The sequence below is a fragment of the Mytilus californianus genome, unplaced genomic scaffold, assembly GCF_021869535.1.
Source record: "Mytilus californianus isolate M0D057914Y unplaced genomic scaffold, xbMytCali1.0.p SCAF_6, whole genome shotgun sequence".
Lineage (NCBI taxonomy): Eukaryota > Metazoa > Mollusca > Bivalvia > Mytilida > Mytilidae > Mytilus > Mytilus californianus.
Genome location: NW_026262712.1, coordinates 119,405,460 through 119,426,016, shown reverse-complemented (window position 1 = coordinate 119,426,016; position 20,557 = coordinate 119,405,460). Strand labels below are relative to the sequence as shown.

At 31.5% G+C, this 20,557-nt stretch overlaps 1 protein-coding gene across 31 annotated transcripts in view; it reads left to right on the top strand.

Annotated features, from left to right (window-relative positions):
- LOC127706185 (nostrin-like) overlaps window positions 1-19,238 on the top strand; it is a 166,812-nt gene extending 147,574 nt beyond the window's left edge. For all 31 annotated transcript variants that reach the window (XM_052210636.1, XM_052210669.1, XM_052210668.1 and 28 more), the window contains 6 exons: window positions 10,203-10,352; window positions 10,730-10,860; window positions 14,256-14,353; window positions 15,109-15,160; window positions 17,794-17,931; window positions 18,900-19,238. In XM_052210636.1, coding sequence (XP_052066596.1) covers window positions 10,203-10,352; window positions 10,730-10,860; window positions 14,256-14,353; window positions 15,109-15,160; window positions 17,794-17,931; window positions 18,900-19,001 — 671 coding nt within the window. In that variant the 3' untranslated portion in view covers window positions 19,002-19,238. The remainder of the gene's footprint in view (window positions 1-10,202; window positions 10,353-10,729; window positions 10,861-14,255; window positions 14,354-15,108; window positions 15,161-17,793; window positions 17,932-18,899) is intronic.
- Window positions 19,239-20,557: the final 1,319 nt, after the last annotated feature.

Sequence of the window (20,557 nt, the reverse complement as noted above, 5' to 3'; positions counted from 1 at the left end):
CCTACCCATGTTAAAATGAGCATAGAGCATGGCATGATATAATAGTTTTGATTCTAATAGGAAAATTTAGAACTTTTATCCTCTGAAGTGGACCTATAATACATATTCGAAAGGCAGCCATTCTGAATTATGAAGCTAAAACGATATAGAAAATTAACGATTTCACAATAAAAAATGAACAGACACATGTAAACTTACTTTTAGAATGATTTTATTAAATTTACTAGCAAGCAACACCAACACAAATGTCCATTTTGAGATCTCCGGCATTTTTTAAAATACAACTGATGTTGCAATTTCAATTGTGACTTCAATCACGTGCAGCCCATGTTTTATTGGAATAAGAACATGGCTTTGTTTCCAGAGCGAAAGAAGAACATCATATTAGAATTTTAGTTTAAAACTGTCAAGCAAACTTCGGGTGTTAGTAATCAATAAGTTAACAATTCTTTAGAAAAGGATATTAAGTAATTTCAGAGAACTTTTTATAAATACAAAGTATATCTTAAATTATTATTTTGATAATGATAACTGTTTTTATCGCTATTCTTCTATCTGTTATTTTTAAGTTTTTAATGTTTTCAGTTTCAGTAATATTTGAATTGAAGATGACTTTTATATAAATCTGAACCAGACTTCATGTTTGTATCATTGTTGTAAAATGAGATTCCATATTTATACATTGTGTTACCATGGTTATACATTTGTCTTTCTTATCAGTTTGTTTATTATTCGTGTCTTTTAGTTATTTATTTGAAATATTTGAATGTGGCTGAAAATTCCTTTTTTTTTATATATATTTTCATGTATATAATATAACAAGGTATTATTTTGTTTAAATCTTATAAATCTGTTGTAAGATTTGATGAAAAATCTGTAAACTGCCCAAAAAAGGCAGTTATTGAGCAATAATGAAAGAAAAAATTCATTTTTGAAAATATTGAAAGTTTTAGAATAATATCTTGTTCAAGGAGTAATACCACCAAATCATAGTACGTCTCATTTGGTTTCGTATAAAAATGGTTGAAAAAAATATTCCCTTGAATTTGACAGTTGTAGGAAATCAACCCTGCATTTTATTGCGGAAAAAAAATATAAAGTCATAAAACATATATCTTGGGTGTTTCAAGACAACATTCGTTTTTTATTTGGTGTTTCTATAAAATATTTTGGAAACTTGAGGTGACATGGTTACTTAAGCTTGTAAACAGGAACAAAAGTAGTGAAAATTTAATTGGTTTACTTCCGATGATGGTTATTATTTTAAATGCAAATGAAATGTAATGTGAAATTTTCACTGTAGTATTGAACAGGATAAAACTTTACTCATGCCAAGTATTTCTTTATTTGAAACACAAGATAAATTCTGCACATTTTTTTGAAAAATGTGAATTAAACAAAGACTAGTAGGGGTAAAACAATGGTGTTGTGACTCCTTAATGTATAATCCCTAAGTATAACCTCTATTGTGATGGTTACCTCCCTTGTCATGTTTACCTCCCTTTTCCTGCTTGTAAGATTGTTGCTAGGAGTAAACAAGACCTTATCTTCCTCTTCTTGGGAGTTTTTATTTTTTTGTTAAAATTTGTTTAGATTCTTTCAGATAATAAAATTTGTTCAACCCTAGGAATATTTTGGCAGAACTTTGAACAATTTTACAAGTATTTTATATTGTCCTTTAAGAAATGAACCTAGAGCACTATTTTTTGGGTCCTATATTTTGTAATATAACTGTTTTTTTATTCTTGGCATTTGTCTATTCAGTATCTTGGCAAATGATCTCATACCAGATTCATTACCCACAATTGGCATCTTTACAGTTTTTTACACCATAGCTATTATAAATACTCTGAATTTATGTGTTTTCACACCATTTCATTTGACTTTTTTCAGTTAATATTTTTTTGTACACTTATCAATAAGTAGAAAGTTTGAAAAGTTTTCTAGATCCACATAAAACCATGTAAAAATTAATTTTACTGACTGATTCAGTTTTCTCCCAATTTAATTGTTTACTCTGCTTTCTATTTCACCCTAACGAGTTATAGGATGAAAACTCGTATATCTCTGCTTAACAATGTAATTATTTACTGTATCGGTAACTTTATTCATTAATGCTCAATTTTCCTAGATGTGAGATTTATTAGTAATAGCCATTGCCTCAAAAAATATATTAGAAATTGAATTAAGTAATTCGCGAAACTTGAAATCCATGAAAACGTATACTCCATTATTATGAGTTCTTTCACTTTTACCATGTTCTGATATTTTTAAAGTGTTTATTATTTTTCTTGCTGTTACCTTTATTTGATGTCAGTTTGCACAGAGCACCAACAGGGGCGGATCCAGCCATTTTTAAAAAGGAGGGTTCCCAACCCAGGATAAAGGGGGGGATCCAACTATATGTGCCCATTCAAATGCATTGATCGTCAAAAAAAAAGGGGGGGTTCCAACCCCCGGAACCCCCCTGGATCCGCCACTGACCAATCATTTTATAATTTATTTCACAAAGTATTTATGTTGTATTAGTACAGTATAAGTATACATAAGATACCTGTCCAAACTCAGCCAGAAAAATGATTCCATTTAAGAGGGTCAGTTTGACCTACTTTTTTCTGTTTTTCTGGTAATCTACGTCTTCAGTCTGAACAAAACATGAACAAAAATATATCTTCGTCATTTAAACTCTGGTGGAAAGTTGTCTCATTGGCAATCATACAACATCTCCTTATTTTATATGAATATATTGTTTTTTCATCAATTTCACTAAATGTTTGAATCACAATTGCTTTTGACATGAAAAATTCAATCCTATTTTTGATAAGGAAATGTAACTTTTTTAAAAGAAAATAGATATTTTGAGACCGTATTTACATGGTTACGTTTGAGTTTTAAACATACAACATGTAAAATCTGATAGAAATGTTATTCCCCCTTATTCTTCTTGGATATGTCATGAATATCAAATGCTTTAGAAAAATCATTTAAAAGCTGTATAGTATTAATTCCCCTGTTTCTATGTTTTTCTGTTTTCTGCTATTTTGTTTTCTTAAAGGAACAAATTTGATATCACTTTGTATAAAAAGTAAATATTAGTTTGATTAATTAAAAAAACTACTAATATGTCATGGGGAATACCTACTGATAGATATTGATGATTATTTAAATTCAAGAGAAATTTAAGAATGTTTTTGACAAGTTTTAGGTTCATTCAAAACAAATAAACTTATATTTGAAGAATTTACATTTAATTACATTAATAAAAATACACATTATAGATAAGAATACATTACTTTTTCAATTTTCAATTTAACTGCAATACACTTAGGTTTAGTGCCAAATTTTTTTTCAAGTAAATTTGATCAAATGAAATTTCAAAACAAAATAATTGAAAACCATTTTCTTGGTGTGTTTTTTGGGGAAAATGTAGTTCTATGCCAAAGACTTGATATATGGAGGCATATTTGTATCTTATTTACCTCCCTTGCCCTTTTTTGAAGTTGATGTTTGACAAATTGTTAACATTGTGAATTAAGAAATTGTGTATTTAGGTATGTATTGAAAGATATGTGTATTAGTAAGAGAAAGTGTTATTTACCCAGTTTTTTTTATTTTTGTTATATTTTCTTTAAACAATAAAAGCATATTTTACCATATTTTATTGTCTCCCTTGACCTTAAGTGATATTAAGTGAAGTTTACCAATCTCTAGTGACATGACCAGACACTTTATCAGATTCTAACACATCAAGAGATTATATAAACATAAAATGGCGACAAAGAGTATCAAACTATATGTTTAAACACACACACACAAAACAAAACAAAAAACAAAAACAAAAAAAACAAAATTAACAAAACAAAACAAAAACAATTAAGAAAATGCATTGGTACCAAAGTGAAACAAACTAAATTAGATGAATAGATTATTCTTGTAAATGTATAAGTATGACTGTAAAATTAAAGACTATGAAGGGGGAAAAAAGATGAATAAGATGATAAAGGGTAAAAGTTGGTGTGACAGCAATCTTACAATAAAGGGAATCCACAGCTGAAAATCTTGAGGTCATCTCATGATCAGATAATTGCCTTTTCACACAAGTAAATTGACCTAAAAGTTGTCTTCCTTGAAGGGAAGTCATACGGATTTATGCCAAATTATTAAGAATGGAAGTGTATAATTTTTCTTTTGTTGTTCCAACATTATAGGAGTTTCATCTACAAAGATGAGTAATTTTTCAGATGTCCTGACCATCACTATATAATGCATTATTTTAAGAGATTTACTTCAAACCAAATTATTAAGATTGATGGCAAGAGGTGCTGGATGGATTTTGATGATAATCACTTTTGCTTTTCCAGAGTTATTGGCCTCCAATCTTAAAAAAATAAGCACTGGTTCACATCTCATCCAGTAGCTCAAGTATGTCTTGAGCAATTTACAACAGTTACTTTTCAAAGTTATTAGTAATAGTGTTTTTATTGTCTGCATACATTTTGACAATTTTCCCAGATATATTGGATTTTATTGGGGGTAAAGATTGTCTTATGTAGCTGGCTTGAAAGTTATCCATTTTGCAATGCACATATTATATAGTGCATTGATCACAATTAGAATTGGAGTTATCTTCCTTTGTTCATAATTATATCTCCAATTCAAAGTATGCCTTCCAATGCTTTATACAATGCAAAGTTTGCCATAGTTCTTACTGAAAAATAAATGCCATCTTTACCCATCAGTGCTCACAAGCACTTTGATTAGTTTAATAATTAAAAACTTCTGCAATTTTTTTTATATCATTCAAAATAAAACTGTGTTTCTAGTAAGAGTTCTTATTGGTTTTTTTTTATCTAGTTTCATGATGACTTTTAAAAAACTTATTATTAAATTTTGCACTAAATTAAAAGCATATTTAAAAAAGGGGGGTATACTTTTTTACCTCTGTCTGTCCTCCGTCAGTCCGTCAGTCCATCTGTCCGCCCCATGAATATTTTTGTCGCATTTTTCTCAGGAACTACTTGCAAAGGATTTCTGAAATTTGGTTTCAGGGTTTATATAAGTAAGTTACACCATGTGATGCGTTTTCAGATTCATCACTCAACAACTTCCTGTTTACCGAACACTTGTATTATTTTACACATGATAGCCAAGTTGAAAATTTTCGTCACATTTTTCTCAGGAACTACTTGACAAGGATTTCTGAAATTTGGTTTCAGGGTTTATATAAGTAAGTTACACTGTGTGATTGATTTTCAGATTCATCACTCAACGACTTCTTGTTTACCGAACACTTGTATTATTTTACACATGATAGCCAAGTTGAAAATTTTCGTCACATTTTTCTCAGGAACTACTAGACAAGGATTTCTTAAATTTTGTTTCAGGGTTTATATAAGTATGTTACACTGTGTGATGCATTTTCAGATTCATCACTCAACGACTTCTTGTTTACGGAACACTTGTATTATTTTACACATGATAGCCAAGTTGAAAATTTTCGTCGCATTTTTCTCAGGAACTGCTTGACAAGGACTTCTGAAATTTGGTTTCAGGGTTTATATAAGTAAGTTACACCGTGTGATGCAATTTCAGATTCATTACTTAACAACTTCCTGTTTACCGGACACTTGTATTATTTTAGACATGATAGCCAAGTTGAAAATTTTCGTCACATTTTTCTCAGGAACTACTTGACAAGGATTTCTGAAATTCGGTTTCAGGGTTTATATAAGTCAGCTTTACCGTGTGATGCGTTTTCAAATTTATCACTCAACAACTTCCTGTTTACCGAAATATTACGGCGGGGGTATCATCAGTGAGCAGTAGCTCACAGTTTTACTTGTATTTGGAATGTAAGAAACTCTTTGAATGGTTTAGATAAATGTTCCTATCAAGTCAGATGAGAGTTAAGTCTTATTTTAGTGTGGGTGCACTGCACTGCACTTCAACAAAATCAAACAGAACTTTTCTTATTTAATCCTCTGAAAAATCTGATTGCAATTATATTTGCTGTATTTAAATAAAATTGAGAATGGGGAATATGTCAAAGAGACAACAACCCAAACAAAGAGCAGATAACAGCCGAAGCCTTTTTTCTGTACTAAAAAGGGTAAATATGCTAGATTTACTGATGAAATGGTTAAAGCTGTTAATTTCTCCTGACATTCTATGTTTCGACAATAAAGTTTATGGACAAGTTGTAGGAACTCCTATGGACACCAATTGTGCCCTAGGATGTTCCTTTATTAATCTTAACCATTAGACCACAGAGACTGTCGAAAACCATTAAGTGAAGGAATCAAAATAATGTGAAGGGATATTCAAATACATTGACAAATCTCAAGAATGAGATAGCAATATACATACCTGTATTACCTGTAGTGTCCACTTGTGTCCACTACAAATATTTTGTCAGCAAAAAAACTGTTCAAAAGGTTCATTTTGGCTATTGTCATCACTTGGTGTCTGTCATCATAATAAACTTGTTAAAAAGTCCCAGAAAGCACTGGACCAAGTTCAAACATACATATACTGAATGATCCCCAGGGTATCTACTCTAGTATAAAGTTTTTTTTCCACCAACCAGAGAACTTGGCCACCATGTGGGGCTTATAATAGAATGCAATAGTAAAATGCAGGTAATTGTTTAATATCTTGATATAGATAGATAGCGTCGGAAAGAAATGCCCATAATTTCAATGTGAAGATCTACTTACTGTAATTTGTATGACTGCTTATGGAAGTTACTGCCTCTGAATATTACAAGTTGTATGACCCAACTCGACTGGAGTATGGGACATTATGTTTTCTCGTCTATGCATCCATCCCTCGGTAATCTTTCGTCCCATATCAGGTTAGAGCATATGTTTCATTGGATTTTGACCCAGATTACGTGGTTGACTAAACAGGGATATCTGATTGTATAATCAGCACATTTTCATGTTAGAGATTTGGTTTAAGGTAATTTTCCATGAAGTCATGGTCACATCAACTTGAAATATAGTACACATTTTCATTATGATGTGACCTTTATAAAATATATGCCAAATTAGATTTCATGGTTCACTGAAAATGGAATGTGATAGTGTGTATAGTGCATGGTGTCCCAAGGGTTTTACCAATTTTAGTCAAATATCTTGAAAACGCAATAAATATAGAAAACCTGACTGGTGAAAATGCTCAGCCAATCAAAATCTACTCTCATATCACTTCTATCTACATTATCAGACAACTCATTATAGGATTATTGCTCATAAATGACGATTTTGTTTCTAATTTATGGGTCTTCCAATTACAAATGTATCTTGAAAACCATAATAGATAGACCAAATTTATTTACCGTAAAACTGATCTGAAATACAAGATCTACAAAAATTCCCATGTGAATTAAACCATCAAATAACTCTTACAGTATATCTGTTATTAATGCATTTAATGACTTTTTTGTCCAATTTTTGCATAAATACATTGAAAAATATAGTCAATTATGAGGAAACTGAACAACGAAAATGTTAGCCAATATAAGATTTACAAAAACTTTTAAAATCTAAAATAGATATGTTTTACCTATCATTTTATGAACTATATAAGATAGATAGAAACTGGTGTAAATACCATAAATTGTCAGTAATACTATTACTTACATAGTGTGCTAGTGACCTAATATGATATATATGGGGTCAGTAAATTCCATATGGAGAGAGAGCGAAGCTGGAACGATATATATGGGGTCAGTAAATTAACTGACCCCATATATATTGTATTAGGTCACTAACTAAGCATGCTGTGTAACAAATTTATCTTACTAACTATCTTAACATTTAGACTAGTGGTCTATCAAAGTGATCAAGTCTTCAATATAAAGAACCTACTTCTTTTGGTGTATATAAAAACAAATGCCAACAATAACAACTTGTTAGCTTTTAATGTGTTTTCTGCATTTATTTCAATCGTTCATCATCAATTTCTTCGTAGGTTGAAATCTTTCAAATTTTTCCTCAACACCATGTTGTTTTTACAAAGGGACGTAACACCACTACTAACACTGTATTGAAATAAACCACGCCTACATATGAAATATAAACAGTCTCCCCGCAGTTGCTTTTAACCAATCATATTCCTAGAAATGTATAGGAGGTATGATAAAAGATCTTATTAGACTACTTAATGAATATGCCTGAAACCATCAATTTACTCTTTTTAAAAGTTATTGCCCTTGTATTATAATTTTTCGCCAATTTCACCTTTTTAGTCTTTTATCTCAAAAACTATAGATATTATAAACAGAGACTGTAAGACAGTAAATATGCCAATATTACTGAAACTTGTCATTGACCACTTATATGAGTTATTGCCTTTTAAATCCCATTTTGTACTAATTTGAGCAGTTTTGCCTCTTAGCAAAAATTAATACCAATAACAGATCAGTAAAAGTGCCAAGTTTAGGTTAATATTTGTCTGCAAAGTGGGATATCATCAATATTACTTTTAATGTTGCCCTTGTTGGTCAAACATTTATATTGTTGGTGCTAATTTATATTGTTGGTCAAAATTTATATTGTTGATCAAACGTTCACATTGTTGTCAAACGTTTATATTGTTGGTCAAACGTTCATATTGTTGGTCAGATGTTTATATTGTTGGTCAAACGTTAATACTATAGTTAGTATATTGTTGGTGAAACGTTAATACTATAGTATATTGTTGGTCAAACGTTAATACTATAGTATATTGTTGGCCAAACGTTAATACTATATAATATTGTTGGTCAAATTAATACTATAGTATATTGTTGGTCAAACATTTATATCGTTTACACTTAATAATTTTTCTTATTCAAATGAAACCAGCTTTACAAATTGTAACTGTAGATTATTTCAGCCATTTGTATTACTGAAAGGCTGTGAAAGTTTAAACATTGCTAAGAATACTGAGTGACTATGGAAGTTTAAACATTGCTAAGAATACTGAGTGACTATGGAAGTTTAAACATTGCTAAGAATACTGAGTGACTATGGAAGTTTAAACATTGCTAAGAATACTGAGTGACTATGGAAGTTCAAACATTGCTAAGAATACTGAGTGACTATGGAAGTTCAAACATTGCTAAGAATACTGAGTGACTATGGAAGTTCAAACATTGCTAAGAATACTGAGTGACTATGGAAGTTCAAACATTGCTAAGAAACAAGGGAATATGGGTAAATGTACATATACAAAATTACAATAATATGATGAGAAATAATTATATATCAAAGGAAACAAGTTTCATCTCCATAGATACTGGAGAATGTCAGTAGAAAGTTAAGCTATAGAGGAGTTACTTTCTGCAAATTATCACTTTGGCCCTTGCATCATTATAAGTGGTTCTACCTATAAATATACTCACCGATAATTGTTTAAAAAATATAGATTCTTCAAGGTAATGAACTTAATACGAAAAAGGAAGGTAGAACTGAGAGGTCTTCCTACATTCAATGTCATAAGATAAAGTTTTGATCCCACACTGATATTTTGATGAAATATTACAAGCTATTTTTTACTTGATCAATTTAGATATGTAATATGAAATTTTATATATTTACTCCTTTGGGCAGATACAACTAACTTTTTTTGTTTCAAATGATAAACACTAGCATTTTTTTTTTTAAACATTTGGAATTTCTTACATTAGTATGCTTTGAGTTTGATTACAATTCTATGGAAATAATTCATTTTTATTTAATTTTCATGATTTAAAAAAGGAAATGACATATTTTGCTGTAATTAACAAAATTATTAAAATCCTCTGTAATTTTTTTCATAAAATGATATAAATAATCTTCCTACATAAGAACTAAACAAAGTGTCATTTAAAAAAACAGCAGTTCAAGTACTGGTTTTTAATCTAATATATTAAGAGGACCCCCTCTCTCTGTATCCACCACAGGCAATGCAACACCTGATTAGGTATAATAAGGAGCAATGCAGATAAGACCCTTCAATTTTGATGTCACGAAAAAATAACATTAAACTTAAGATACATTATTACTTCCCTTGTAAATGTATCTTATACCCTTAATGTTATTCATTGTTCAACAACATAAAAGTATTATACAATATAAATATTAAAACATCCAAAGTTCACTAATATTTTTGAAGTAGCAGGTTGTTAAATATATAAAACTGGTACTTTTGCAAATTTGTTATTTTTCTATTTACAGTTAGCCAAAGTCCGAAGACCAGGAGAAAAAAACTGAATGCTCGCATGAAAAGCTTTTCATTAGATGCCCCTGAACCCTCAAAACATCTACTTGCCATAGATGAAACCACCAAGAAGAAAAGTAGTTCATTTACTAACACATGTTTACGAGGTGAACTTTTAATTATCCATGACATTTCATTTTACATAATTATGTTTGCATGAAATCATAGTTTTACAGGAATAATTCCTACATCTTAAATGGTGCATAGATTTTTTCATTAATTTTAGTCTATAAAAATCTTTAAAATGAAATCAAGGTCAGAATGACAATTTTCCAATCTTTTCTTCCATTTATTCCTGGATTGATTTTTTTATTTGCATTTACCGGGGGTACTTACATTTACTTACATTAATAAATCCCTCCTTTGCTTGAGTATGATTTAGCATAACAGACTAGCTTTTACTTATATAAATAAATGCATCTTTAACATGAGTTATAGCATGATGTAACAACAAGACTTTACTAACAAACATCTTATTGTACAGGTTCAAGAAGTCCTGATGACAAATATGCCCTTTCTGCAACAAATTTGCGTAAAAAATTTGCTTCATCAGCAAAAGCCAGTTCGCTAGACATCGAGAGTGGAGGCATGTCCCCATCACCTAAAGAATCTCCGGTGAGTGTAGATGTGTCTCTAGATGTATCTCTGGTACTCAGGATTCATTATAATTTGTGAGATACCATTATTTTGGTTGATTTCTTGGGTAAAGGTGAACTACAAATCTAAATGTTCAACAAAGTACAAATCTAAATGTCCAATAAAGTACAAATTTAATGTTCAACAAAGTACAAATTTAATGTTCAACAAAGTACAAATCTAAATGTCCAACAAAGTACAAATCTAAATGTCCAACAAAGTACAAATCTAAATGTTCAACAAAGTACAAATCTAAATGTCCAACAAAGTACAAATTTAATGTTCAACAAAGTACAAATCTAAATGTTCAACAAAGTACAAATCTAAATGTTCAACAAAGTACAAATCTAAATGTCCAACAAAGTACAAATTTAATGTTCAACAAAGTACAAATTTAATGTTCAACAAAGAACAAATCTAAATGTTCAACAAAGTACAAATTTAATGTTCAACAAAGTACAAATCTAAATGTTCAACAAAGTACAAATTTAATGTTCAACAAAGTACAAATCTAATGTCCAACAAAGTACAAATCTAAATGTTCAACAAAATACAAATCTAATGTCCAACAAAATACAAATCTAATGTCCAACAAAGTACAAATCTAAATGTTCAACAAAATACAAATCTAATGTCCAACAAAATACAAATCTAATGTCCAACAAAGTACAAATCTAATGTTCAACAATATACAAATCTAATGTTCAACAAAGTATAAATCTAATGCTCAACAAAGTACAAATCTAATGTCCAACAAAGTATAAATCTAATGTTCAACAAAGTACAAATCTAAATGTTCAACAAAGTACAAATCTAATGTCCAACAAAGTACAAATCTAAATGTTCAACAAAGTACACATTTAATGTTCAATAAAGTACAAATCTAAATGTTCAACAAAGTACAAATTTTCTATAGGCTTGTATGCAAACTTTAGCAAAACCAAGAAATCAAATGTACAGTAAAATGCAATTTCCCCTCAATTCATAAAAATTGGTACTGAGGAAATTAAATGAATTCACAGTAAGTGTAGATCTTTCTCCTCCACCTACATAATCTCTGGTAAGTGTAGATGTATCTCCATCACCTACAGAATGTTGATGTGAATGTAGATGTGTCTCCTTCACCTACAAAATATCTGGGACCTGTAGATGTGTCTCCTTCACCTACAGATTCTCTGGAACCTGAAGATGTGTCTCCATCACCTACAGATTCTCTGGTAATTGCAGATGTGTCTCATTCACCTATAGATTCTCTGGTAAGTGTAGATGTGTCCCCATCACCTAAAGAATCTCTGATAAGTGTAGATGTGTCTCCATCACCTAAAGAATATCTGGTAAGTGTAGATGTGTCTTCATCACCTACAGATTATCAGGTAATTGTAGATGTGTCTCCATCACCTACAGAATCTCTGATAAGTGTAGATGTGTCTCCATCACCTAAAGAATCTCTGGTAATTGTAGATGTGTCTCCATCACCTACAGAATCTCTGATAAGTGTAGATGTGTCTCCATCACCTAAAGAATCTCTGGTAATTGTAGATGTGTCTCCATCACCTACAGAATCTCTGATAAGTGTAGATGTGTCTCCATCACCTAAAGAATCTCTGGTAATTGTAGATGTGTCTCCATCACCTACAGAATCTCTGATAAGTGTAGGTGTGTCTCCATCACCTAAAGAATCTCTGGTAATTGTAGATGTGTCCCCATCACCTAAAGAATCTCTGATAAGTGTAGATGTGTCTCCATCACCTAAAGAATATCTGGTAAGTGTAGATGTGTCTTCATCACCTACAGATTATCAGGTAATTGTAGATGTGTCTCCATCACCTACAGAATCTCTGATAAGTGTAGATGTGTCTCCATCACCTACAGAATCTCTGGTAATTGTAGATGTGTCTCCATCACCTAAAGAATCTCTGATAAGTGTAGATGTGTCTCCATCACCTAAAGAATATCTGGTAAGTGTAGATGTGTCTCCATCACCTACAGAATCTCTGATAAGTGTAGCTGTGTCTCCATCACCTAAAGAATCTCTGATAAGTGTAGATGTGTCTCCATCACCTAAAGAATATCTGGTAAGTGTAGATGTGTCTCCATCACCTAAAGAATCTCTGATAAGTGTAGATGTGTCTCCATCACCTAAAGAATCTCTGGTAATTGTAGATGTGTCTCCATCACCTACAGATTATCAGGTAATTGTAGATGTGTCTCCATCACCAAAAGAATATCTGGTAAGTGTAGATGTGTCTTCATCACCTACAGATTATCAGGTAATTGTAGATGTGTCTCCATCACCTACAGAATCTCTGATAAGTGTAGATGTGTCTCCATCACCTACAGAATCTCTGGTAATTGTAGATGTGTCTCCATCATCTAAAGAATCTCTGATAAGTGTAGATGTGTCTCCATCACCTAAAGAATATCTGGTAAGTGTAGATGTGTCTCCATCACCTACAGAATCTCTGATAAGTGTAGCTGTGTCTCCATCACCTAAAGAATCTCTGATAAGTGTAGATGTGTCTCCATCACCTAAAGAATATCTGGTAAGTGTAGATGTGTCTCCATCACCTAAAGAATCTCTGATAAGTGTAGATGTGTCTCCATCACCTAAAGAATCTCTGGTAATTGTAGATGTGTCTCCATCACCTACAGAATCTCTGATAAGTGTAGATGTGTCTCCATCACCTAAAGAATCTCTGGTAATTGTAGATGTGTCTCCATCACCTAAAGAATCTCTGATAAGTGTAGATGTGTCTCCATCACCTAAAGAATCTCTGGTAATTGTAGATGTGTCTCCATCACCTACAGAATCTCTGATAAGTGTAGATGTGTCTCCATCACCTAAAGAATCTCTGGTAATTGTAGATGTGTCCCTATCACCTAAAGAATCTCTAATAAGTGTAGATGTGTCTCCATCACCTAAAGAATATCTGGTAAGTGTAGATGTGTCTCCATCACCTACAGAATCTCTGATAAGTGTAGCTGTGTCTCCATCACCTAAAGAATCTCTGATAAGTGTAGATGTGTCTCCATCACCTACAGAATCTCTGGTAATTGTAGATGTGTCTCCATCACCTAAAGAATCTCTGATAAGTGTAGATGTGTCTCCATCACCTAAAGAATATCTGGTAAGTGTAGATGTGTCTTCATCACCTACAGATTATCAGGTAATTGTAGATGTGTCTCCATCACCAAAAGAATCTCTGGTAAGTGTAGCTGTGTCTCCATCACCTAAAGAATCTCTAGTAATTGTAGATGTGTCTCCTTCAACTACAGATTATCAGGTAATTGTAGATGTGTCTCCAGTGTTAATACTTTATCATTTTAAGTTCTGTCCTTTCACGTTTTTCATGTAATTTTTTTTTTAATTCCAGAAACCAAGTAGAAAAAACAAACAAGATAAAGACAAAGACAATTTGTATGTTGTGTTATATCATTTTAAAGGAAAAGAGAAAGATGACATGGATCTCAGGTTGTTATTATTATTGTTAGTCCAAATAAGTTTATATTTGTGTTTATATACTCCATTAATCATTTAGTCTTGTTTATGTAACAGCAAATTTGCACTTTGCCATTCATATGAACAAAAGGAGATATGGGGTATACATTAATGAGACAGCAACCCAGTATCACAAATAAACAAAAGACATAAAAATGGGGAGAAGATAACAAAGGAGTAATTAAATACAGTAAGTTGAAGAAAAACAGACAAAGCCATAAATAGACGTTAATTTAGGATTTTTTGAAAAATAAGATAAATTTGTGAACTCTTGTCACAGTTCATCTACCAGCCATTCAATTAAATTTGTCTAAATTTCAAAAGTTGTTAACTTGAGAACAGGTATTTTCAACAATTGTACCACTATCTTGTTTAAAAGCCATTTAAATCTTTTGAATAGCCAGTTTTTTTACAGCATATCTGTAATAGAATTACCAAGGTCTTATTTGCTATGTTATGGTTGGCTATGTTTTATGACATGCTTGTTAATGGGAAAAAACTATTATATTTTATTTATTGTAAAATAAGCTCCTGGGGTCCAAAGAGGGGCCTATTTAACACTGAGACTACTATTGTAATAGTCTCATGATGACATTTGAAGTGGTTATACAAGTTACGTTTAGCTTTGTTAGAAATAGCCTTTATAATCTTGATATTCTTTCAGAAAAGCATAGCCTAAACTAGGTAATTATGTATTGTTAAAATATATTTTCTTCATTGTTTCATAGGGCTGGATCAAAAGTACGTGTAACTGACAGTTCAGATCCTGATTGGTGGAAGGTAAGTTATAAGGCAAGGGAAGTAACTCATTGTTCTATTAGAAAAAAATCCCTGGTCCACCTTATAGTTGCAGACAATTCAAAAAGAAAAAAACCAAAGACCTAAACCTGCATTCAGTTTACTTTTATTAAATTTATTGAACAAACCATATTGTGATTATGCCAGAGATTATGTTGTTTATTTGGTTTTAAAAGTTTTTGAAAACATAGAAAATACTACCAAGAAAATATTAAAACAGTTTCTAAAATGCTAAGTACTTCTTAACAAGTTTAAGTATGATTTCATGCAGGGTAGGATGTAAGCATTTTGCAAAACCTGAACTGAGAAATGAGAGAAACAATTGATTAAAAAACTAATTCAAAGTTAACTTTTGTCATGTATGTTCTCGTATATGTTATTAATCTTTTTCTTTTCTTTTTTGGTTTTTATAAAATACATAACTTAAATTTTGCTCAAAATTGTCTACACTAAAAAGAATTGAGACCTTGGTGTAAGGTCATCAATGATACTAGACTTATAATTTGATACACTAGATGATTGTTTTGTCTTCATAAAATAGATATAAAAAGATGTGGTTTGAGTGACAATGAGACAACTCTTCATCCAAGTCACAATTTGTAAAAGTAAACCATTATAGGTCAAAGTACGGCCTTCAACACTGAGCCTTGGCTCACACCGAACAGCAAGCTATCAAGGGCCCCAAAAATGACTAGTGTAAAACAATTTATACAGGAAAACCAACGGTCTAATCTATATAAAAAATGAGAAACGAGAAACACTTATGAACCACATCAACAAACGACAACCACTGAACATCAGGTTCCTGACTTAGGACAGGTGCAAACAAATGCAGTGGGTTTAAACATTTTAATAGGCGCCAACCTTCAGCCTTATTAGTGGCACTTGAATCAAAACAGTTAGGAGGGCCAAATCAAATAGAACAAGAACAATAACATATTGTATTACCAATTAAGGGCCCTCAAGGGGCATATAGAGATTACATGTATAAGGAAAAAGAACAGTGATTAGCATAGATATATAGAATTTAAATACACAATCACGATACAATTAGACTGTAATAAAGCCGTGAATTTAAAGTATATAATATAGTTACATGAAAAATAAATAGATCTAACACATATTGACTTTAATAAATTTTTCAACAGCATTAAGGACCTGATTGTCTTCACAGCTTAATAAATAAATGAATTTTTGCTGATTGTCAAGTAAAGAAAAGTTTGGAATTTTTTGGCAAACAAAGTCAAAGAGAGCATCTCTATCAGAGTTAAATTTTTCACATGAAGTTAAAAAATGGATTTCATCTTCAACACAGCCAGAGGAGCATTTTTTGCAAATTCTTTCTATTTCGTGGAATATTTGAAAAACTGCCAAATTCAATTTGAAGCTTACGGGCAGATATACGTAATTTGCAAATAGCTCTTCTAAAATCAAAGTTCCTAACCAAAGAGAGATAATTTTCATAACCAAAATTTTGTTTAAATTTCAAATAATTGAACAATTTTCCATCAGAAGCATTTTTTTGGCTAACATACCAATTGTTAATATATTTAGTATGAATTAATTTGCTAGATATATTCAAAAATTTATATTGTCCAAAATGTTTTACTTCTTGTTTAATTTCAAAAACTTAATAACTTTTTAACAATGAGAACCTAGAAGTTATGTTAGATTTGTGAAGCTCTTGGCTACATTTAGAAGCATCTTTCAACAGACTGAATTCAGTCTGAAGATTTTCAAATCTATACAAGTATTTAACAATTGACTTTACAATATCATAATGTAGGGAGAAACGCCCCATTATTTAACAATTGACTTTACAATATCATAATGTAGGGGGAAACGCCCCATTATTTAACAATTGACTTTACAATATCATAATGTAGGGGGAAACGCCCCATTATTTAACAATTGACTTTACAATATCATAATGTAGGGGGAAACGCCCCATTATTTAACAATTGACTTTACAATATCATAATGTAGGGGGAAACGCCCCATTATTTAACAATTGACTTTACAATATCATAATGTAGGGGGAAACGCCCCATTACTTAACAATTGACTTTACAATATCATAATGTAGGGGGAAACGCCCCATTATTTAACAATTGACTTTACAATATCATAATGTAGGGAGAAACGCCCCATTATTTAACAATTGACTTTACAATATCATAATGTAGGGGGAAACGCCCCATTATTTAACAATTGACTTTACAATATCATAATGTAGGGGGAAACGCCCCATTATTTAACAATTGACTTTACAATATCATAATGTAGGGGGAAACGCCCCATTATTTAACAATTGACTTTACAATATCATAATGTAGGGGGAAACGCCCCATTATTTAACAATTGACTTTACAATATCATAATGTAGGGGGAAACGCCCCATTTCTGAAGAGCACTATAAACAGAAAGCACTGAAGACATTACATATGATATAAATAAAGGAAATGTCATGTATGATTGCCAATTCGACAACTATACACAAGAGACCAAAGGAACAAATGCTTTACTTCCTGATGTCTTTTAGGTTTTTTGTGTTGTTAGGTTGCAATCTCATTGATCCTATATCTATGTTTATTCCTATTGTAATTTATTTCCAGGGTAAATGTAATGGAAGGTCTGGTTATTTCCCAGCAAAATATGTAATCACTATACAGAAAAATCAAAAGGTGTACCAAGTAAACCATCCTATGCATCTAACTGATGGAGATGTCGACATGAAACTTCACAAAGATCAGGTAAAATTTATTCTTAATTTTGGGGGAAATAAGAAATAATATGTCATTTTTATGCCCCACCTACGATGGTAGTAGAGGCATTATGTTTTCTGGTCTGTGCGTCCGTTTGTTCATCCGTTCGTCCGTCTGTCTGTCGTGCTTCAGGTTAAAGTTTTTGGTCAAGGTAGTTTTTGATGAAGTTGAAGTCCAATCAACTAGAGACTTAATACATATGTTCCCTTTGATATGATCTTTTTAATTTTGATGCCAAATTAGAGTTTTGACCAGAATTTCAAGGTCTACTGAACATAGAAAATGATAGTGCGAGTGGGGCATCCGTGTACTATGGACACATTCTTGTTTGGCTGTTTTCCTGAATATAAAAAAAAGAAGATGTGCTATGATTGCCAATGAGACAAAGTATGACAGAACAGAGTGTTAAACTCCTACAATATTACAACATTTTGACTCAGCCCATTTCTGACATACTTTGAGGTTGTTCCTAAAAAAGAGGTGTTAGATACCAAGGGAATATTCAACATTATCCATTGAATAAAAACTGATGACGCCATGGCAAAAAACGAAAATCGACAAAAAGATTATCAAGTCCACAAAACACTGCATAGAAACTTAAAAATTATGCAGCATGAATTCCACCAAAGTCCAGCTGTGAACTCATGTGCTCTGAAAGGTAAGCATGCAGTTCCTGCTCCACACATGGCATGCCAGTACAAATCAGATGATAAATCTCACTGGGTGATGTCACAATCAAGGTGTCACAGATCTTCTAAGAGATGAACTGCTAATTTTGCTGTTTTTATCCTGCTTTTTTTTCTGGAAATCAAACTCTTTAAACATGCAATTTTAAATGTAATTGGTTTTATCTTTTTTACTGTATGATTTCTATCAAATTTTTTTTAAATTACATTTGATTACAGATCTTTTATTATACCATTGTATTATTTTTTTCTACACTGATTATTTTTCAGATTGTATTACAGATCGGTGAAGAAGACCATGGAATGATCTTTGTCAAAGCTGCAAATAAAAAACAAGCGATGTGTCCACTTAAATATCTCAACGAAGTTTGACAACAACAGCATTCAAACAATTTACAACCACCGCAATATATGTGTTCCTTTATATTCACACCAGTTTTATAAGCAGGTCATTCAGTATTGATATTCTTGGGAGTTCATATGTGCTGAAGCAGGGTTACGATTTTTATCAGATAAGATTTTGTTCAAGTCTTGACAAATTAGGTTCCCTGAAACTATGCTATACATCTGCAGTAGTCCTGTATGAACACAAGTTTTTATGTACGGCTATGATCACTCTTCACGTTTTTTACAAGGAGGGTCAGAAACTTTTGAAAGGCTGATTTTATGGAGGGAAGTGGTCCTGTTTTTTTGTAAAATTTAAAGAAAAAACATCTGAAGGAAGAAGAATTCTAAAGTCTGTCATGGATCTCTCGCTGTATTTTTACTTTTTATAACATATTCTCTTAGAAATGAGATTGTGATAGAATCAAATATCCTAAAATTAGAAACTAAATTACCCACAATTCTTTGTCCTGCTTGAGCTGTTTATTTTACTGACAATAGCACCAGTCTTATGTTTCCATGGTTACCATTCCCTGTTCTGTTATAATCACTGCTTCTGAAAAAAGAATCTGATTTCTCCACTAGAAGCTTCATTTGTATATACTCTTTCAAGTCATTTTTGAGTAACTTTTTAGCACATTAAATCTTAAAAATTTAATTTTTTTCACAGCTGAGTATTTAAGCTCTTGTACAATATACCTATATAGCATTGTCTTTGGGACATATTTTACTCTACCTCACTGAATTTGTTACACTTTTTTTTTATTTTACTAAAAGCTCATTTCATTGTCAACAACAATATGTGATTAACTTTTAACCAATGGCTCAGTGATCATAAAAAAATGTGAAAACATCAGCATTAAATTTTGCAGATTATTTTGGACATTAAGTAAATTTTAAAAGATCGTCACTGAAATATTTGATGTAGTTAATTGATGTAATTCGGGCTGAAATTTTTTCTAGGTGGTCATCTTGCTGAATTATTTTCCAAAACCTAGATCTCGGACAAAGTCTAACAATGTAACTGCAAACGAGATCTCCGACAAAGTCTAACAATGTTACTGCAAAAGAGATCTCCAACAACATCTAACAATGTTACTGCAAAAGAGATCTCGGACAAAGTCTAACAATGTTACTGCAAAAGAGATCTCCAACAAAGTCTAACAATGTTACTGCAAACGAGATCTCCGACAAAGTCTAACAATGTTACTGCAAAAGAGATCTCCAACAAAGTCTAACAATGTTACTGCAAAAGAATATTAGTCACAATAGGTTTCGAAGTAAGTTTCTCAAATTAATCTAAAACACCCCTATTACTGATACACTGTGGAAATACACATTTAAATATTTTCAGAATTTTGTTTGAAGATCGCATGTATAACTAAAGAAACAAATTGTGACAAAAAAAAATTCTACAAATATCCATTTAAACAATTAGCTGCTGCAAAACAAACTACTTATTTCAGGAAATTTTCAAAATTTAAATGAGTTGCCTCCCATCAACAATCTGTTTGTTTTTTTATTATACAGATTTATGATTATAA